This window comes from Typopeltis vanoorti, chromosome 19 (genome assembly GCF_054136105.1).
Source record: "Typopeltis vanoorti isolate ZY-2024b chromosome 19, IOZ_Tvanoo_1.0, whole genome shotgun sequence".
Lineage (NCBI taxonomy): Eukaryota > Metazoa > Arthropoda > Arachnida > Uropygi > Thelyphonidae > Typopeltis > Typopeltis vanoorti.
Window position 1 is genome coordinate 20,292,966 of NC_143567.1, and position 23,730 is coordinate 20,316,695.

The 23,730-nt window shown below is 36.1% G+C and overlaps 1 protein-coding gene across 1 annotated transcript in view; it reads right to left on the reverse strand.

The window, feature by feature from the left end:
• Positions 1–23,730, reverse strand: part of LOC150095896 (uncharacterized) — a 267,756-nt gene that overhangs the window by 54,796 nt on the left and 189,230 nt on the right. The window contains exon 8 of the mRNA XM_090409557.1: positions 5,268–5,300. Within this exon, the coding sequence (XP_090265683.1) occupies positions 5,268–5,300 (33 nt within the window). The remainder of the gene's footprint in view (positions 1–5,267; positions 5,301–23,730) is intronic.

Below are 23,730 nucleotides of genomic sequence, written 5' to 3' on the forward strand. Positions count from 1 at the left end.
CACACGTATTAACCACAGTGAAAATTATTTAATTGTAAATATTTCATCCTAAGTATCTTAAAAATTTCCATAAGATATCATCAGTACAGTAGTTTAAAACAACAATAGGAATAACATACAGTTAGGGCGCATGATTACAATAGAATCTCATTAAACGTATTAAATCTCTCTCTCCTACTGCACAGACCAAACTTAAACCGTAACGACGTTCTTACTATTTCTAAAGTATGGGAAATTGTCATACAAAATTGTGTTAAATAATTTTTTTTTTTTTCTGTAACACGTTATGCACGTTTAATGAGATTCTATTGTAATCATGCGCCCTAACTGTATGTTATTCCTATTATTGTTTTAAACTGTACTGATGATGTCCTAAGATACTTACATATGAATGAAATATTTACAATTAAATAATTTTCACTATGGTTAATACGTGTGTTTCTTTTAATTATGGTTGCACCACAGGTTTCATTATTTAAAAAAAAAAAAACAATATGTTCCCAACAGCTGAGTAAAATTTCCAACAGCTGCCTAGGTTATTTGGAATTCCGATGATTTTTACAACTATATCAGGTTTCCATTAACTGACAGATGCATTAGTCAACTTCAACTGATTAAATCCTGGACATGTTAAAGATTTTTATGCTAAAAATCTTATAAATTTTACTGATCCTTAATAAAAGTCATAATTTAAAAAAATTGAAAAATGAAATGATATCAGGTCCGCAAATGCTGGTTATCAGAATTGAATTGAGGGCATGCAAACTGCAGAGTTTGGTAGATATCAAAGGTGAAATATGATTAGGACATTTAAGCTATTGAAAGGTATTTACCAGATTATCCCTATGGAAATTTTTTGTTTGGTTAAATGGAGAAAAGGAACAAGAACTTAGAGTTTATCCCTGGAGTCATAAAAGGAAGTGGTAAGCACGAGGATGAGAAGTAAGTTTTATTGCATAGAGAGTGGTAAAGCACATGGGATACATTGTCTGAGAGAGTGGTGAGAATGCAAAGAGAGATGAATTTAAGTGGTAAGATAGGCTTAGTGTTGTCTAGTGGACCTCCCATGATGAGACTTGTAACTCCATGGAGGAAGAGGCGTAGCTGGGGGAGTGGGGGGGGGGGGTGAAGAGGGCAGCACTTTGAACCTTTTTGAACTTTTTCAGTTAATTCTAAAAGACAGTCTTGAGAACTAATTTCCAAATATTGTAATACTATTGCAAAATTTCCTCACAACTGCTGTAAGTGTTGCTAGTTGTGAGAAGAGTTTTTCTAAATAAAACTGATTAAGAATTACCTACATTACTATGAAATAGACTTCGCCAGTGTCATCGACAATTTTGCTAACAGAAAAGAAAGACAAATAACATTTTAGAATGTTGAAATGAGAGTTTTACTTCAAAAATAAACATGCTGTTTTAATTTATTTCCCTATACATCGTTTTGTATAGTATGTTTGGTGTGTATTGAGAAGGGTGGCAAACTCAAGAACTGCCCCGGGTGGCAAAAGCTCTAACTACCCAGAAGAGGGCGCCAGCCAGGCTGGCCGAGTGGTTAGCATATCTGCTCTCTAGCCAAAGGGCTGCAGGTTCGAATCCCGCCATGGACATGGATGTTTGTGATTGTCTGTGGAAATCTTCAAATTCGTGGTAGATGCAGTCAGTTGGTGGATTGAGTTGTGGAGACAGAGTTGTAGAGCACATGCCCCTCCCTCGATGAGTCTTTGGACTCCCTGGAGGTGTCAAATAATAATAAATTCACTGCAATCACCTATCACAGATGTTCCATTTTCAAGATATATATACCTCTTCTGTAGGCATATACATAGACAATGTTTTGCTGAAGTGGCAGTCATCATTTATCCACTTTCTTCAAAGGCTGTAACAACACAAGTGGCTGATGTTCAACATCCATTTAGCTTCCAGCTTCAAATCTACCAAACCAACTTCTTTTCCTCCTCCTCCTCCTCCTCCTCTTTCGGTCCATCCAACTGTATTCTTTGGAATAGCTTCCCTTCAGCTATCCAAGAAACAAGTCAACAGATTCCTTCTATCTTCTCTTTCTAGTCCACACATGGCACTAATGAGTTATGGGTTGTGAAACTTTTTATGTCTGAGTCTGATATATATATATACAGTATATATATCACACAAATGACTAAGATTTTTCAAATTTTAAACATATAATCTCTCTTTCCCTTGTCTGCTAAACTGAAATTGCATCATTCTCTCAATCTGCCTTCATTATACAATTCAATTATAATTAGAGTTCACATTTCGAAAGGCTGTAACTGGGTAACTACTAGGCAGAATGATTTTATAATTAACATGATGATGTGTGCAGCAATGAAATTTTATTTGCGCAAAAACCAACATTAGTTCTAAAAGTTGCCAATAGGGTGATATATGGTGCTGCAATACATGTAAATTATGTATGATATTCCTGGTATGCAGTGACACGCTGTGACTATACCATTTATGCAAATAAAAAATGTCCCCAATGACATATGCTTCAAAAGCTTCTATTAAAGTGGAATCCATTCATTGCTTGTGAGCAGACAATGTGTTAAAGAACAATGCCACCATTACTGAGGATTGTGCACTTCTTGTGAAGTTCATTTACCAAAATAACAGCAGTGCCTTGAGAGCACTGAAAAAGTTCAGAACATTAAAGGGATTAGAAAATGGATCCTATGACTGCAAATGATTTACACAAAATGATCTGGATATTTGAAGAGACAGGTTTCTTAGATTTCAAACCTGGAAGAGAATGGAAGCCCATTGAATGGCAGACAGTGGAGAAAGTAGCTACAGCATCAGAGGAAGAAAGGATGGCAAATGTTGTAGGAAGCAGCAGTGCACAAGGTATTGCACAGTCTTTAGGCAAACTTGTAGGCACATTCACAAAGTTATAATCATAAGGCAAATTCTGAACTGTTATCCTTACAAGATTTCCCACATTCATCAACTGCTTAATCCTGACTGGGGTACCTGAGAAACATTTCTTCTGCAGTTTCTTGCTCAGAATGAACTGGACAATGACTGGCCATGGAGCATTTTCTGGACTGACGAAGCTCATGTCCATCTAGATGGTGCTGTAAATATGCACAACTGCAGAATTTGGGCAACCACAAACTCACACATCATGCAACAGATACCACTTCATTCCCTGAAGGCCACTGTTTGGTGTGGTTTTAAAGCGGAATTCATTATCAGACTTTTCTTTTTTGTGGAGCTCGGTCCTGCTGGTCCGAGATGATAGCCAGCGATATGTATCTTTCTTAGCCGATTTCTCATGTGATTCCAACACTTCAACAGCATCAGTGCCTGGATTCAACAGTTTTTATGTATGATGATGCATTTCCTCACAGGGGTGTAATTGTCACCCCTGTCAAGCAGTGGCTTCAGACACATTTTACTGAGGACAGAATCATCAGCTGCTATTTTCATAGAATGTGGTCAGTGTGCTCGCTGAATCTAAACTTCTGTGACTTTTTTGGTTGTGGGAACATCTCGAAGATGTTGTCTCTTGTGGACACAACTTAGTGGATCTCAAGACCAGAATTACATACCATATCCACATTTCAAGTGAAACTCTACATTCTGTTTTTAAGCATGTGATTTTGCAATTTCAGCATGCTGCTGACAATGAAGGACAGCATATCGAACATGTTGCTGTTCAACCACACAATGTGCTGTGTGTTTTAAATTACCCACTATGGTATTGCAGCACGATGTATCTCCCTAATGGCAACTTTTAAAACTAATGTTGGTTTTTGTGCAAAATAAAATTCCATTGCTGCACACATCATCACCAGATTAAATATTATATCATTCTGATGAATATTTACCCAGTTGCAACTTTTTGAAATGTGAACTTTAGTTATAATCACCCTGTACATTTGACAGTCCTGACCATTTCATCCTTTCTAAAGGCTTTATCATGTTTTCAAAATTAACATGACTTGATCCGTGCAGAAATCACCTGGTTCCAGATGTATTCTGATCCTGACAATCCAATTCCCTGCAATCTATTCATAACATTAATACAATAAATGCACAGTAATGGTATAAGTGCTGAGTTCTGTGGAACCTTGGTTGGTACTGCTGTTCCAATATACACATCTATCTAATTCCAATAAAATAACTATATAATACAAAAAAAAATCATATCAATTACCCATTTTGCTTTATAATATAACATGATCTGATTACAAAAAAAGACTGTACTTCAAGCAATTTGTGCATGAGAGGAATCTCACCTTCATTTAATCATTTCTGTATGAGCTGTCCTAATTTTTCCAAAATCTGAATAACCACTGATGAAATGCAAACTGGTCTTACAGTCTGGTTTTTCCGTTTTGGTGCAAACCTTATACCAAGACACTGCCTTACTCCTTTTTGACCTCTTAGAAACACTTTTAGTTATGAGACTTTAATCAAGAAATAAAGTGAATAGTACTGTCAGCTTCTTAGCATATTTCCTTAAAATATGTGGTGAAATATGATCCCACCTTTCTATATCGTTAAAAAATATTCAACTAATACTAACCTTCCAAATTAAATCTACAGTATTTGCTATATATTCATAGGATTCAGAGGTGAGCGACAAAGATTGTGACAGGTCTGTGGAGTGCTTCTTATGAGAATAGACTGAAGGTCTGTGGGCTCCAAAAACTAGCTGATAGGTGTAAAGGAGATTATGATAGAAGCATACAAGTTATTAAAAGTTATTAAAAGGGTTTTATAGGATTGACATGGATTACTTTTTTCAGTACAGTGCAGGAGGGGAGAAAGAGAACGAGGAGTCATCCCTGTAAATTGTGTAAGAGTGTAGTTAACAAGGGTGTTAGGACGATTTTTTGCTTGGAGAGTGATGAATGGGTGGTTGTGAATGCTTCAATGAGTCTTCTGTCTCCATGGAGATGCCAGTATATAATAACAATTATATGAGGCAGTTTCACTGCTCAATTAAAACAAGAAATGTCAAAATAGGAAACCTTTGCCAGGCATTTTATATATTATTTCACATAATGATTTTCAAATAATCCAAGATTTTTAAGATCACTTTATATGTTTGGAAAACATCTTTGGAGAAAATCAAAATTTATTTGTGAGAAATAAATTTTTCTCTGATATATGAATAGAAATAGCCATTTACAAACTTATGAAAATACTTGCATGTGACACATACACACAACAATTAAGAAAAGTTATCTTTTGATTCTAATTTTTATCTCTATATGTAATCTGGTATACTAAACTTACTGGTGGTCCGGGAATTCCTGGAGGTCCTATAACCTGCAAAGAAATTTTATTTAGATTTAACTTTCATTATTTTCACTCTTCATTCATGTACATTGTAATTGATTAAAAATATTATTTTATTTATTAGGATACAGGATTTACAGTAAAAAATTAAATTCATTAAATCTGTTTAAAGAATATGGATGAGGAATCTCTACGGTAAGAGAATTTCTTTGATAATTATACTTGCAGCAAAGAGCACACTATAGGAATTCTACAATTCAGTCATCAATAAATAAAGCAAAAAAAAATTTTTTTTTTTTTTTTTTTTGAGATTATCATAACTGTTGCAATGTATTCCCCGAATATATGTTCAATTCAACTTTTGTCTGCAAATCTCATCACAATAGACAGCATTCTAGCTTCGAAGAGAAGTGAAGGCTATTAGTTCAGTGTTGGCAAGTGCAAAATTATACAATAGCAACATATTGGTTGACAATAACATTATCAACTAGACATTAAGGGACATGACTATAAGGGGCATGAACAGATATTAAGGGACCACTATAATTCTTATCATAGTGGCCAAAGAAAAAAAAAAAGCATGCTATCTGTTATCTTTCTTTCTTTTTTATTTGTGTGTTGGGGGGGGGGGGGAGGAGTGAGGGGCATGGCTTTCATAAACACAATTTAACAATATCTGTCAGTAATATTCTATCCAACCCCATCACCTTCAACTTGATAACAATCAGCTATGCAATGCAGCAATTTATCAAAGGCTTTTGCAGAATGCTAGAAAAAATTAATTAAAAAAAAACTTTTAAATAAATGGTGTGAGACAAGATCAGCATTAATAAGGAAATGGTACAAACACTGGCATTAATGGAAGATGGATTTATTTATTTTCTACATTGACATTTCATGTCAGTTTAAACCACCCATGCTATCCAGCAAAGAGGTTGCAGGTTTGAATCCCAAATTGGCCTTCATTTTTTGCCAAAGCTGGCTCCACACAAGCATGATAGCTCTTTGAGTTTGTAGCACTTCTCTTGATTCCTCTCATTCTTCACATCTTAACATTCACTCTTTTTATAATTCCTTTTGTATTCAACTGGTAGAAATCTCTAGAATCCCTTAACTAACTTAAAAGTCTCCATCATATCTCTTCTTTTCTTCCTACCAAACTTGGCAATCCACACTCCTTCAAATGAATGCTCCAGTCCTGATATCACTTCGATGATCTGTGTTTCAGGCAACCAAATATGATCACAATAGTTCATGTGTGGCAGGACTAATGCTTGATACATGACTGCAATGTGACATGTGGTCTTTGCAACACTTGCAATGTGCCCTTGGAACTTTAGTTCACTGCCTGCCATCACTCCAAGATTACGAATCTCATTCACTTCCTGATGTACAGCTCCAGCAATACAGTATGTAGATTTATATCTCTGTACCCCAAAATGTAACTAATGCCTTGTATTTATTAATATTAACACTACAACCCCACTCATCTGCCCAGGCTGAAAGTCTATTCAAATCTTCCCGTATAAAATTAATATCAGCAATACTCCTCATTATTCTACCTAACTTTGCATAATCAGCAAACATTTCAAGATCCTCAGTAAATCCACATGAAATATCATTAAGAAATAAATAGTAGGAGACCCAAGACCAGAGCCCTGAGGTATGCCTCTGGTCAGTTTCCTTTCCTGAGACACTGCTCCATCATACACAATTTGCTGGTATATTTCAGAAAGCCAATCTGATATCCATTTCACTTCTGTTATCTATCCCATCTTCAGCAGCTTATACACCAATGTGTCATGTGTTAATCTATCAAACACCATTGAGAAGTCCAAGAAAATCACTGCTTATGAATCTACATTATCCAATGCATTCATCACTTTATCATAAAATGTAAACAGATTGCTGATCATCATAGAGATTCTTATGTCCATCAACCAAATACTGTATTCTATTGTGACCATGTGACTTGTCACTTTTCTGGCCTACACTTTATATTTTTGATGCATCTGTTCACTGCAAACTGTCTTGTACTTCCTCCATAACAACAATGCTTGCTTGATTTCACTGTCCATCCATCTCACTCCTACTCTATTTATTCTCTTAACTCTTGGCATGTAGTTATGCATTGCTAGTGTTAGATACTGCCTAATTATTTTCCATGCACTGTCAACATCATTTCTATACAATCAACCCAATGTATTGATGCTAGATGACTATGGAGTTTCTTGTAATCACCCACCTCATAATTCCACGTATAGACCTTCTTGATACCAACTTTTTTCTTTTGACTACCTTCCAAACCAATACCTCATGATCACTCTCCCAAACAGATGGCACTGTTGATACTTCATTCACAACCACATCTTGTGAGGATATCACCAAATACACTGCAAAAACCTCGTTCTCACATGCTGCTTTAGATAGTTATCACACAGAAACTCAACAAAATTCACTCTCATTGTTGCCATACACTATCTCTTCTTTCCAATCCACATTCCTATAGTTAACATCTTTTATTACAAATCACAAACATTGCCTTACTTTTACTTGCCAAACTAATTTGTCTATAAATTTCACAAACAGTGCTCTCCACATTCCCTGGGCCTATAACAATATCCTATTAGATATATTATTCTATTGATCTCAACCTCACATTAAACAGCTTCAAAATCTTCACACATACTACTATTTTCCACTTATACACTTGAAGGACATAATTCCTCTGCTATCATTTACTGCCACTCCCCCCCCCCCCTTCTGTTTTAACCTTTGCATCCTTTAGGAAAATTCTGTAACCAACCATTTCTAATCCTAACAGTATAACATCCTCATTCAACCAAATTTCACTTATACCAATTATTATTATTATTATTATTACTTGACACCTCCAGGGAGTCCATAGACTCATCGAGGGAGGGCACCTGCTCTACACCTGCACCATCTACCACCAACCACTACCATCATTGGCATTTCCACAGACAATCACAAACATCCATGCCCACGGCGGGATTCGAACCTGCAGCCTTTTGGCTGGAGAGCGGATATGCTAACCACTTGGCCAACCAGGCTGGTAGTGGTTATCTTTCGACATATTGATTTAATCAATGCTACAAATTCATCCCCTTTATTTCAGATTCTCCCTGTATATTAGTACAGAAGCATAACAATTATCCACTCTTTGAGGTCATCTCAACTTCATATCAAATAGCTTCCAAATCTTCACCACGTACTACTATTTTCCACTTCCACTTCTCCATACACATATGTATTGTTACTTATATTATTACAGTCACAAGCATTTCCATTCATTTTCTGATTATTCCTGGTAATGCTCTTCTCATTTTTGGAATGTCCTACCCTTTCATCGCACTTTTCACATACTATAATATATTCCTTTTTTTTTTATCATTTGATCTAACATCCCATAAATCTTTAACGTTTTTGGATGCATTGTTGAAAGATAATTGGCATAAGTGAAACCTGGTTGTATAAGGATGATATACTGTCAAGAGTTGAAATGGTGGGATATAGATCCTTTCTTTTAAGCTTACACGGTGATCCAAATACATTTTTGAAAATTATGGAGACAACTCCTGTGTTTGAATAAAAACTTTAGTTTAATATAACTAAAATCTACATCTGACGTTTCGACCTCAGTAATGCTCTTCAAGACGTCAAGGTCATCTTCTGGAGCATACACACTATACACAGAAAACAAGCTACACTACAATCAAACTGGTTTGTTAAAGTTACTGACCAACCGCTACAACAATTGTTGGCCTGACCTCTGGTGAAAAAAAAAAAAAAGTATACATCAATGCTAGAGTACTATTAGTAGTGTTATCTGTTGGTTGTAGAAATACATGGGGCACAACAACAAGTCTATGTATCTATCTATATACATATATTAGCATCATGATTATACATGTACATTCCAGCCAGTTGGTATGGAATGGTTTCTAATACTAGCTGAAGATTGGCTAGAGTCCTGACTTATGCTGGATCTTATATATTAGGTAGGCTGAATGTGTGCCATCCAGATCCTTGGAATTTTCATGCCATCTTTGTTGTTGATATTTGGGTGGTTTATCAGGATTTTGCAGGCTTATTTAAGGAAGCCTGTGAAATCCTGATAAACCACCAGCAGTGTGTTGAAAAAATTGGTTAGAAATAGAATACAGGATTGGGTTGATAAATAGAAGAATCTCTATGATGGTCAGCATGGATTTGTGAGGGGGCAGGTCTTGTTTTAGCTTGTTTTTTTAGCTTGCTTTGTTTAAGGTGACAAATATGTTTTATAAGTGAGAATCATATATAGTGATGTGCTTGGACTTTGCAAAGCATTTGATAGATTACCACATGATAAGTCGGTGTACAAGCTGCAGAGGATAGGAATAGATAGTATGTTGGTTAGATGAATCAGATCTTGGGTCTATGAATGACACCAGCAAGCTGTGTGATCGAGCTGTATCTCAGAAAAGGAAGGTGGCTAGTGGTATGCCTCAGGGTTCTGTTCTTTGGTCTTTTACTGTGTCACTTGTTTGTTAATGATATTTTACGTGGATTGACTGGGGATCTTCAAATGTTTGCTGCTGATGCAAAGTTAGGTATAATTATCAGGATTAGTGCCAATGCTAGTTTTCTACAGGAAAATTTGAATAGCCTTTTAGCATGGACAAATGAGTGGGGGATTGCAGTTTTAATATTAATAAATGCAAGGTGTCACACTTTGGGATACAGAGATGTACTGTATTGGAGGAGCTGTACTTCAGGAAGTGGATGAAATTTGAGATCTTGGAATAATGGTGAACAGTAGACTGAAGTTCCGAGAGCACATCGCATGTGTTTTGCAAAGTCTGCGCATCATATAACTGCCATGATAAAAAGTACATTGACATGTAAGGATAATGATGCAGTGGTGCCTGTAATTCTTGTAGATAGGCTTATACATTGGTAACACATGACTATTAAATTATTTAAGGAATTTACAACATATACTGGAATATTAATTAAAAGAAACTTTAATAAATACCTCCTATATTTCGGCAATGTCACATTGCCATCTTCATGGGAACATACAGCTATGACACGTGCATGTGGGCACTACAAAGAGCAAATGAGGCAGAAGAGCGAAAAACTACTGTTGTTTCTAGAGTCCTAAAGGTGCCCCCTAGCAGGCTATACTTCAGCCAAGACAACCCAATATAGCCCACTGGGGGGGGGCACCTTTAGGACTCTAGGAACAACAGTAGCTTTTCTCTCTTCTGCCTCATTTGCTCTTTGTAGTGCCCACATGCACGTGTCATAGTTGTATGTTCCCATTAAGATGGTAATGTGACATTGCCGAAATATAGGAGGTATTTATTAAAGTTTTTTTAATTAATATTTTGGAATACATTGTAAATTCCTTAAATAATTTAATAGTCAGTGGTGCCTGTATATAGTGCATTGCTCAGATCATATAGGACTATTGTGCTCAGATTTGGTAACCTAGTTTTCATTCTGATGTGGAAACACTAGAGAGGATCCAAAGCTGAATAATCAAAGTGATACCAGGGCTCTGGAGTTTAGGCTATGAAGAGCATTTGAGAGAATGTGGATTACAGAGGTTGTGGATAGAAGGATAAGAGGAGATATGATAGAGACCTTCAAGTTAGTTAAGGGATTCTATCAGATTAATACAGAAGAAATTATAAAAAGGGTGGATGTTAAGATGGAAAGAATGAGAGGACATCCCTGGAAGTTGTATAAAGATGTGGCGAAGAAGGGTGTGAGGAGTAGATTTTTTACGTGGAGAGTTGTTATTGAGTGAAATGCACTACCTGAGTGTGTTGTGAGTGCAGGTGTAAGCAACTTCAAAGCTCATTATGATAGACTTGTTGCTGGTTGAGTGGGCCTCCCACCATGAGCCTGTTGAATCCATTGGAGGTTACCAAATAATAATAATAATAATAAATTAATCCTTTGAGCTATTTTACTAACTTTTGCAATATGCTCTCTGAACTTCAATTCTCTGTACACCACGTAAAAAATCTACTCCTCTGTACACTATCTTCCCAGTTTTGCATCATCAGCAAACAACTGAATATCCCCTCTCAAATCTTCTGCTATATCATTAATGTACAAATTAAACAGTAGTGGTTCTAGTACAGGGTCCTTGGACACTCCACTCTAGTTACCCTCATTTGCCTTGATTCCACTCCACCATACACTAACATCTGATGTCTGTCACCCACCTCATATCTATGCCACCAACATCATATCCATTCCCATTTGCTCCGCTCCAACTTATGCAATAATTTTTGGTAATCTGTAAAATACCTCTGCAGAGTCCAGCAGTATCATAGTGTAGCCATTTCCATTATCCAATTCCACTGTCACTTTATTATAAAATGTAGATAAATAACTGAGGCAAGACCTCCGTTTTTCAAAGCCCTGCTACCTCCATATAGAGTATCATATTCTTATCCACCAATTCCTGAATTTTACTTTTAACCAACTTTTCCAATACATTAATCACCACTCCAGAGATACTAATTGGTCTGTAATTTGATATTTCTGTCTTGGAGCCACCTTTACATAATAGAACTATCTTACCCTCTTTATACTCACTTGGAAACTTACCAGAGCCTAAAACTTCATTAAATGACTTCATCAAAGGTCATTTAATAGTAGCACATGAGCTGATATACCATCCAGAGTCGCTGATGTATTAACGTTGATAGTTTTCAGTGCACTGCATACATCCGGTTCATCTACCTCAATTCTCACATCAGTCTTTGCCATGTCAGTAACTGCAAAGTCACCATCTAGATCATGGTTTTTCAAACTTTTTCTATGACGGAACACTTCACAAATCCTGAAATTTTCACGGAACACCTTGGTTATTTTGTTATGTATTAATTAATTAAACATCAATTAAAGTTTAATTTAATTGATGTTTTAATTAATTTTAATTGGTTTAATTAAAGCATCAATAAACCATCATTAAATTAATTTGTGCTGATTTTCATTGACATATCCTATTCTGATCACCAAATATATTTATAATATTATTATAAGTACTTACGAGTGAATGCAGACATTTTCTCCTGTGTGCTGGTAGTTTTCCCCTCCTTTTGTACATCATGGAGATCTTTGTAGACTTGAGGTGGATGACTCACTATCCGTTCCATCACAAACACCTTCAATAAGAGATTTCTTAATACTAAAATTAAACAAAGTGCATTGTCTCTTATTCATATTAGAATTTAAATCTGTATTCCTATTACTTTCAAAAAATCACGGCACTCCGGTTTCAGAACAAGCACTAACACTGCAATACGAACTTGCGAAGAAAATATTCAGTATTACTAGATCTGAAAACCAGATACAGACTACACTGATCTTCAATTTCAGTGAAAATATTTTCTTTATACTTTCTTGATGATTAGTCAGTGATGTTTGCAACACAGATGTTATTTCGTTCTGTTTTGAGAACACGCCGCCCATTGTTGTAATCGGCTTGCAGGCAATTTTTTATGATCGGTCGTAAATGGCAGTATTCTCTTTCCCAATTGTTGAAAGATTTCTATTTATGAAAATTACGATAATTCATGGATATTTCCATGTTTAAAAATATGCCGCTTGGTCACTGACATTTGCTACACAGATGTTATTTCCTTCAGTTTTGAGAACAGAGGATATGCCACCATTGTTATAATTAACTTGCAGGCAATTTTTATGACCTGTCATAAACAGTGGTATTCCCTTTCCCAAATGCTGAAATGTTTCAATTCAATGTGTGAAAATTAACGATACACAGATGCTATTAGGGATTCTGGGTCTGAGCTTTTCGACATATTCACGAGTATTATTCTCCTCAGAATATTTCTACTATAAAATATTTATTCATGTAAAATGCTTCTCTCTCTATGTTCAATGGGCATCTATAGATGCCGTATGGTCACTCCGATGCTCGGTGATGTTCCACACCAGGCCTCGCCATGTAGTCCTGTTGTTTGCTTTTCTGGCAGCCTCAACTCTCTGAAGATCAGTCACTCCACACACACGCCATCCATCCATCTCATTGATGGTCTACCCCTGCCTCTTTTTCCAGGAACTTTATCTTCTATTACTGTTCTGAGAAGTCCTCCTTCCATCCTTTCTATGTGTCCAAAATATTTTAACTTTCTTCTGTCAATATCCTTAAGGAGCCTTTTAAAGTTCTACTAATCTTTTCTAACACCCATTCATTTGTACGCCTTTCAGTATATGATATCCTCAAAAGCCTTCAAAATGCTTAGAAAACTAAAATGACAAATTCCAGAACTTCTCGCGAAACACCTATTCACCTTTCGCAGAACATTAGTGAACACAGTTTGAGAAACCCTGATCTAGATAATATACCTTTGCACAGTGATAACTTAGTAAATGAACTATTTATGACACTTTAGTCACTTTCCTATCATCTGGACAAGGTAAAGCTATCTTTCCATAATCATTCTTTCTTCTACTTGCTACATAGCAAAAAAACTCTTTGGTCTGCTTAGGTAATTTTCTCTTACAATTTGATTTAGCCTTCCTAAATACTTGCTAGCCTTCTTTAACTTGCTCAATGAGCATGCTGATCACCTTTTTTTTTATATTCCTTCCACAATGCTTTCATTTTTTGCAGCTCTTGCTTTATACTGCTACTTATCCACTTAATCCCTATTCTGTTTATCCTCCTGATCTTGGTATGAAGTCTGATACTAACTCACTCAAACAATTCCTGACTGCTTCCCATGCACTAATGACATACATTCCATGTAGCTTCTTATGCCATGGTACTACTCTAAGTTGCTTCCTAAGTTTGTCATAATCACCAGCTTTGTAGTTCCACATACACCCTTTCTTGACTGAAAATTCCATATATTGAGCAACCTCCCAGGACAAGACTGCATGGTCACCTTCTTCAATTGGAGGCGGAGACCTTCTGATGTTACTACCAGGTGCCACACTCTTAAACACCTGGTCTCCTCCATCACATGCTGTTTCAAGTTATTATCCCTAATTAACAGTATAAATTCCATTTTCATTTTGTCATGTGCCCTTTCCTCCTTCTAATCTATATACCCATAGTTGAAATCTCTCTTCCATGATAGTTGCTTGGGGTGCACTCATTGTGCTAATTTGCTGATGCATGTTATTCACATCTTTTTCTGGACCCCCAGGTCTATAGCAACAACCAACAATATAAGAATTATCAACATGTTAGCACAAGAATATTTTAATATTTGCAAAATATTTCAGTCTGAAATTAACAGACTATCATCAGTGGCTTGATAGGAACAGTTTTTACAAGGTGGAATACAACAATTGATCATTCAAAAGTAGAAAGAGCCACATGATGTTACATTGTTAAGCACTAAATAGAGGTAAATTTCATCAGTGATGAATAAATTAAATCATAGGTATCAGTTCTCAATTTCAATTTCACAAACAAATTTATAAATCTTAATTTATAAATTCAATTAAAGATAACATTATACTAATGTAAGAACTAGAAGTCTCAATTGAAAAAAAAAATAAAAAATTAAACTTTCCCATATTTTTGACAAGGATAGGCAATCATTTCGATTCAAGTTAAGGCATTGAATTAAGGTCTCAACACTCTCTTTGAATAGGCATTCAAATTTATAGTGACATCTGTGTAGAAGGCGAGTCTTGGACCAGAGAATGTTGTGGTTTGTCTCTATCCCGTGTTGCGCCAATCCAGACTTATCAGATTTGTTGTGAAGAATGTATACGACTGATGTTCTTGTATTCTTTTTTCTATAGAGTGTCTGGTTTGTCCAAAGTATGATAGATTGCAGTCACACAGAACTTGATATATACACCAGGCAGCAACATAGTTGAGCATTTATCTTTAGAAGATAAATGCTCAAAAACTCATTTTGCAAGACCTCCTAGGTTTTATGGTCTACCAAAAATTCACAAGACAGACATTCCTCTCCATCCTATAGTTGATTGTATTGATTCACCAACTTACCGCATAGCCAAATATTGAGCAAAATTATTGAAATCACATATAGGTAAATCACACTCTTTTTTGAAAAACTCTTCTGATTTCTTAAACAAATTAAAAAAAAAAATCTCTTTGCAACCTACTGATCTTATGGTGAGCTTCGATGTAGAATCTCTATTCACAAATGTACCTCTCAAAGAGACTTTACATTTATTTATTCACATCTTCCCACAAGATATCGTAAAGTCATTCGAATTTGTGATGCGCTCTGGATATTTCTTGTGTCAAAACAAACTCTACAACCAAGTAGAAGGAACAGCCATGGGAAGTCCACTTTCATCTGCTGTAGCCAACTTTTATTTAGAGAATCTAGAAGACATCCTTTTTTCATCTATATATCCTCAACCGTCCTTTTGGGTCAGATATATAGACGACATTTTTTTCAGTGTGGCCTCACAAATAGAGATTCCTTACCTTCCTTTTTAGCCAAAATCAGTTCTTTACATCGTTGTATCAAGTTTACCATGGAAATCTTTTTTAGACATTCTTCTCACCTTTGGGTATTCTGACAACAACAGTTTACAGAAAACTCACTTTTACTGGACGTTACATTCTCAAACAATCTGCTCATCATCCTTATCAAAAAGCAGGAATCATAAAATGTTTAATTCAATGAGCTAGAAGTAATTGTTCAACTCCCCACGAATTACAGAAAGAACTTTCCACTATCAAACATTACATGAAATTAAATGGCTTCTCTGAGAAGACTACACAACATCTGTTCGATTCCTACAATCCAATCCAGAACAACAAAGAATCAATATGTCGAGTTCCAATTCCATATATTTCTGGAATTTCAGAACCAATTTCAAGAATTCTGAAGAAATATGATTTAACAGCCCCTTATATCCCTATTAATAAAATATCCACTTATTTCCCCCTCTTCTAAAAATAAATGCTCAACTATGTCGCTGCCTGGTGTATATCTAGTTCTGTGTGACTGCAATCTGTTGTACTTTGGCGAAACCAGACGTTCTACAGAAAAAAAAATACAAGAACATCAATTGTCCATTTTTCAAAACAAATCCAACAAGTCTGGATTGGTGCAACACGGGATAGAGACAAACCACAACATTCTTCGGTCCAGGACTCGCCTTCTACACAGATGTCACTATAAATTCGATGCCTATTCAAAGAGAGTGCTGAGGCCTTACTTCAACACCCTAACTTGAATCGAAATGATTGCCTTTCAAAAATATGGGAAAGTTTAATCCAGATAGCACACTAAGTTTCTTTTCTTTTTTTTCTTTTTTTTTCAATTGAGACCTTCTAGTTCTTACATTAGTCTAATGTTATCTTTAATTGAATTTATTAATTAAGATTGTAGTATGAAATTGTGAATTGATACCTATAATTTAATTTATTCATCACTCTGATGAAATTTACCTCTCTCTCTAGTGCTTAGCAATGTAACATCATGTGGCTCTTTCTACTTTGAATGATCAATTGTTTGTATTCGACCTTGTAAAAACTGTTCCTATCAAGCCACTGATGATAGTCTGTTAATTTCAGACTGAAACATTTGGCAAATATTAAAATATTCTTGTGCTAACGTGTTGATAATTCTTAATTTTATGTCAAAAGTGTCTCTCAAGAATAGAACCGCATGATGTTACATTGCTAAGCACTAGAGAGAGAGGTAAATTTCATCAGAGTGATGAATAAATTAAATTGGCATCGGTGAGACCTGTTTGTCCTATTCGCCTCTATCTTGCACCAGACAGCCTCAAATGTACCATTTTGCCTAGATCTACAATCTTCCTTAACTTCTATTTTTGTTGGTTGATGTTCTTCAGCTATCATTAATAATATCCTTCCTCCTGACATATTTCTTCTATCTTCCATGAAAATATAATATCTGCTACATTCTATCCCTGTAATTACATCGTTCTCTGACAAACAGGTCTCACCGATGCCAATAATTTTTGGCCAAGTTGAACTGACCAATGCCAAAACTCCTCTCCTTTATTTCTGCTACTTCAAGCTTTTGTCTATATGCATTTCAACAACTCCTTGGGCCCTTAGTTACCCTAACATAATGTCCTAACCTGCCCACATTCAGATTCGAAAGCTGGGAACTGTATCCAGCAATTCATAAATATTTCTGGACTCACACCCATTTGTCCCAGTGGTGGCTAGACATGCTTCATTGCTTCTCTGCTATTATATCTAGTTTTCTTGGTTTTGTACTTCAAAACTCTTATCAGCCATATACAGTTCCTTTCATGCATCAAATTCAATCCACATATCTATAAACTGCACACCATTCCTCCTACACAATCTTCTCATTAACTCGTTTGCTATCATGGTTCTTCTCAACGCTCTTCTATCATATTGAGGCAGCAGACTCACAATTTTTACTTCTACTAACAACTCTTTCATATCTTCTCTCATTGCTTTCTACTAACCTTTTGAATCATTTGTGCCTGCCAAAACAATTGACTCATTCGCTTCTTTCTTCTATATACTTATAGCATCACTAACATCTTTTATCTTTGCACCTAGAAAACATGCTTTCGTCATTTTCTCATTAAGTATACCTCTTATCATCGAATCCCTACACAATACTATCTCTTTTCTTCCAGTTTCTTACACTGTAATGTTTTTCCCATTCACTTTTCTTTCATTCTCCATCCTTCTGTACCACATGCCAATCATTTCTCCAATCAGTTGAGCTCATGTTTTGTCCTGTGGAGGAGTCCATGTAAACATGCAATTTCTTTCTACACTGGCATCTCATCATCTACATCAGTGGTCGCCAAAGTGGTCTATATCGACCCCCAGGGGTCGATAGTAAAATATAAGACATCATTGTAAGGGTAATATTTAATTCAGTAAACTTGGATTATCTCCATCCTGAATGACAACGCAATTAAGAGTGAATCATGGGAACAGTGACATGAATATGACCTGTAAGATGGAGCAAGGTCATTAAAATAGTTATGGAGGCCAATCATGTAGGCCAAAATGACGTATTTACCAATAAACAGATGTCGGTGGTTTTGGCCGGGCGGCACGGGCAGGAGAGGGATTGCAACACGTGGGTGGTTGCTTATTTACTTATACTTACACGTATTCGATCCCAGTTCTCATTTTTGTGCATCGACATACAAGTGAGCATTAATGTTCTAAAATTCATGAACATACATATTATAATTCAATCGTTATTCATTCACGAACTAAACTTCTCTATGTTGAAGAGTTGAGCATAGCTGGTAGTTTTGTACATCCTATATATACCTATAGGAAGATTGTATTATTGTTATTTGTTATATAAATTAAAATTTTATATTTTATATATATTATTTATCTCTCCTATCAAATATGTAATGTTAAGAATGACGTCAAAAACAAAAACGTATCTGTTTGATGTTAAGCCAATATAATAATATATACTATATTACACATACAAGAAACACTGTAACTATAAAATAAACAATCTAAAAACTCACATAAGTGTCTTTTCTGCTTGTCCTATTATAATTATGTAATAGTAAAATAGAGGGGGATCGATAAAAAGTAAGAAACTCTCGAAGGGGTCGACGGTCAAAGAAGTTTGGCAACCCCCTGATCTACATGATTACTTTCATCCACCTCCTTCGAACTCTCATTTGCATTTCATGCACTGTCATTCACTGCTTCCACCACATTATCCATAACTTTCACAATCCTGCTTTATATCCTTAATATCAGTCACTTCATTCTTCAGCTCTCAACAGAACTTGCATCTTTTGCATTCATTAATCAAACATTTCTGATAAACATTCTCTTCATTCTCACTCTCATATCAGAAAGCATTCAATTTTGGCAACGAATACCTTAAAAACATGCTACATTGCACTAAATCCCGAAACTGTAATATCATTCAACGAAGCTGTAATATCATTCAACATTAATGTCTTGGCTGCATTTATCATGTACACATTGGTGACATAAAGTAGAACAGTTTTGAAATAAAATCATATTAATATCGTATTAATTCTGAAATAATATCGTATTACTAAACAACACATTCAAAAATAGAGAAAATAACACCAATTATATATGATAATATTGCCAATATTTACTAAAAATAAGGACTTATCTGAGCAACACATGTGCTGCAGCTGCTGCTGAGGACAATGCCTAGTGCCCTCTCAACTTCCAAATGTGACCCCTTGTTTTCCTCTACTCCCTTAAGGGGTCTTCATTTTGTACAACAATTGTAACATCTTAGTGCTCTGGATGTAAATTTTAATTACACACAGAGGAGATTGCCTGTAAAGAACTCAATCAGTCTGTATAAAATACCAACTCACACAATTTTGGTAGCAATTTTCTTTTATATGTGCAAATGCAAGCTGAATGGCATGCAACTCTGAAGTATAATTACTGCAAGCAAGTAGGATCTGGTTGGAGATAGTAAAATCAGAAAACATAGCAGTATAACCAACAGAGGTCTCTGATCTTGAACCACCAGTATAGTTTGGCCAGAAACCATAGTGGACTGCTCTGCATGCAATAAACAATTAAAAGTAGACAGATGAAAGTGTATGAGATGTCTGACAAAGTGAAAGGTTGCAGAATGGAGTGCAAACCTACTATCAAGGAATTCTGTTATGCTTGGGACAGGTAATGTTGTCAACATTCATGCCAGTACCATCCATTATCTCTTTAAGATGCATATCAAAAAGATGTACAGCAGTGTGACATGTATAATATTGAGCTCCTACTGTAGAGAAAAGAGACTGGTCTACATATGACAATTTTCTGGGAGAGACTTCATTTTTAGGGCATAGTTAAAAGACAACTGTTTCTATCTAAGTGATGGAGCTGGTTCATTTGCTCTAAAATAAAGGCTTTGAGTGGGCGATGTGCAAAAGGCACCAATAGCTATCTGTATACCCTGATGATGGATGAGATCAAAAGTAAGAAACTCTTGAAGGGGTCGACGGTCAAAGAAGTTTGGCGACCCCTGATCTACATGATTACTTTCATCCACCTCCTTCGAACTCTCATTTGCATTTCATGCACTGTCATTCACTGCTTCCACCACATTATCCATAACTGGTTACATTGCTTTGCCAAACAATAGACTTGAGACCCATAACCCAGCTTTGGATGCACCTTTGCACAGTATATTCAAGTGCAGAATGCAGCTGGTTGGGATTTATGTTGTGCACATGCTGCATCATTGCTGTTTTTCAGCATTGGCAAGTTATCAGGATGATCCTGATAAACCTTGTCTTTGAGAAAATCCCAAGTGTCAGATTAAGCGAATGAGGTGGCCATGCAGTGGGAAATGTATGGCTGATTACTCTGTCTTCCGTGAAATGTTCTTGAAGAACCTCCTGTATGGATTGACTGATGTGCGGAGGAGCCCCACCCTGCATAAAATTGACTGAATCCATGCACAGCTGCTACTGTAGCTGTGGCACAACAAAATTGTTTATCATATCATAATAACTCTTGGCAGTAAACAAGCAGACCACAGAACCCAACTGGTTAATGTCCTCAAACAAGAATGGTTCAATGATCAATGAAGCTGTAAACATGCACCAGACAGTAACTTTGGGTGAATGCAAAGGAATTTGCTGGATTCCATGTGGGTTTTATGTAGCCCCACATGGAATCTGTGAATACCCACAATTACCATATCTGGTAATTGCGAGTATTCACAGATTGATTCAGGTGCAAGTGGGCCTCATCTCCCCACATAATCATCTACAGCCATGCACATCCAGCTCCACTCAAGTAAGGAATGTTAAAGTGAATGTCAGTCAACTCTCAAAGTCCTGTGAGCACAACTCCTGTGTTAGGGTTATCCTGAATGAGTAGAAATGCAGAATCTTCCATAGAATTTTCCAGAGAGTTGTGTAAGGCATATCATGTGTCTTGATAACACATGTGCACTGCAGTAACCAATACTGTTATTTATGGCCTGCTCAACAATGTCAGTAGCAACTTCATTCACCTGCTGTGAACTGATTGGTTTATGATCTCTGCCAAGTCTAACTCCCAATGATCCCGTTTCTTCAAAGAGCAAATGGAGATGATGGACTCCATTACCATTTGTTCAGGCAACAAAATTTGTGGAGACCAGCAACAATATTCAGTTGTTTAGGTAGTAAAGTACAACTTCACAAGCAAAGAATGTAGGAGTAAGGTTAGAGCCATCACTGTGTACAGTATTAATAACCAGAATGAAGGGAAAAATCCTGTGTCCATCTTTTTAAACCCTCCTGGTGCCTGCCAAATTGTATGTATACAAATTTCATGCATTTGGTGTTTACAACATCCCCTGGTGTTGATTTTGGGAACTTTTTTTTTTTTACCTCAGATATCTCTTTTGAATGATGTACAATGTATTCCTGCAAAGTTTTGCAGCATCTGGATCACTCCATAAGGCCTTAAACAGTGAAGTTTTAATTTTGATCATCCTGTATAAGTGCATGATAAAGACAAAGTAATGAAGATTGACCAGCATGCAATTCAGTAGAGGATAGAGCACAAAGGAGATTTGATTCTTTCTTTCACTTTTCCCTTAGTTGACAAATGTGTACAAGGAATGTGAGTTTTTTGACAATGAACAAAGATGAGTCCCAAGAACTTGGTTTCTGTTGCTCCCATTATTATTAGAGGATCTGGGTGAAGAGTGCATTTTTGGCAGAAGCATACACAAACACTTTTTTTCTACTGAAAATCCTGTACCCCTTACTAAGAGTCCATAGAAAGACATGATCAGTTGCTTGATTGAAGTTGTCTTTCAGTTACCCTCATGCTCTGAGAGTGACAGTAAATTGTAAAATCATTGCACACAGAGCATTGCCTGCAGTGGGAAGGAAGCTGTTTAGTGATTGAGTTATTATTATTATTGTTATTCGTGACACCTCCAAGGAGTCCGAAAACTCATCGCAGGAGGACACCTATTGCACAACTCTCCACCTCCACCACTACACTGAGCCTCTGCTATCAATCAGCTACATCAGTGCCATCTACCGCCCACCACCACAATTAGTTGTTTTTTTTTCTCTGTAAATTGCGTGTGTTCTGAAGAGCCGAATTGTCTGTATGCGGGATGAAAAAACACCCGAGTTTCCAGGAGAAAAAACCCTGCTACCTCCGTATGAGATCAGCTAACTCACCTTTGATTGAAAAAGTCTATATAAAGATTCCTCCCGTCATGACGAGACTCTTTGATAGCAAAAATTGTCACACTTAACACAGAGCCTTGGGGGAACATCCTGTTCTTGATGATATGGCTGAGAGAGAGTGTAACTTCCCACTCTAACTTAGAAAGCTTGACTAAACAGAAAGTTTTTAATAAATACAGGAAGGTATCCTGTATTTATCTTTCTAGTTCCTCCTTATCACATGGCTGATTGTATGGCTCAAGCCCATTGGGAGAAAAATTAAGTTGCTATTTCTCTTGTTGCTCTTTCAATATTAAAAATTCAGGAGGATATGAAGCTGTTGCTGAGATTCTGGCAAAATTTTCTCCCAAACTGTCTACAATGGCTTTGAGATCAGTAACAACACATATTATATTGATTGTTTGATTAATCAATGATGTAAACTGGATCTAAGATTGTTTTTGACTTTGATGTCTCAGGAGTTGGGTTTTAGTTTTAATATTAATAAATGCAAGGCACTGCATTATGGAATGCAAAAATATAAGATTATGTACTATACTGAAGGAAGTTGATGAGATATGAGATCTAGGAGTTATAATTAAGAGCAGTCGAAGTTTAGAGGGCATATTATAAGTGTTGCTAAGATTGCCCATCATAATGATGCTATGATAGGAAGTACACTAACATGTAGGAATAAGGAGGTGGTTGTGGCAATGTTTTAACGCACTGGTCTGAACACAATTGGGCTATTATGCTCAGATTTGGTCAACTTGTTTTTTTTTTTTTTTTTTTGGAATTGAGTCCTCAAGAAGAGTGACTAAGACACTATCAGGACTCTGGTGGCTATGAAGAGAGGTTGCAGAAATGTGGATTGCAGAGTTTAATGAATAGAAGGAAAACAGGTGATATGACAGAGACATTTAAGTTAGTGAGGGGATTTTATAGATTAATCCAGAAGGGATTATAAAAAAAGTAGAAGGTGAGAGGGGAAGAAGTGTGCATCATATATTTTTTACATGGAGAACTGTCAGTGAATAGAATGCATTACTAGAATATGCTGTTAATGCAGGGAGTGTTAAGGATTTTAAGATTCAGTATGAAAGATTTGTTGTCAGTTGAATGAATCTCCTACAATGAGTCTGCAGACTCCATGGAGGGTATTAATAATAATAATAATATAAGATTATCAAAATCCATCTCGTTTATCTCATAACCTGGTGGTAAATAAATTGAAACATACTGTAATAAGAAATCAATCACATCTATAAGTAAATTGTTACTGCTTCCAGAGAAG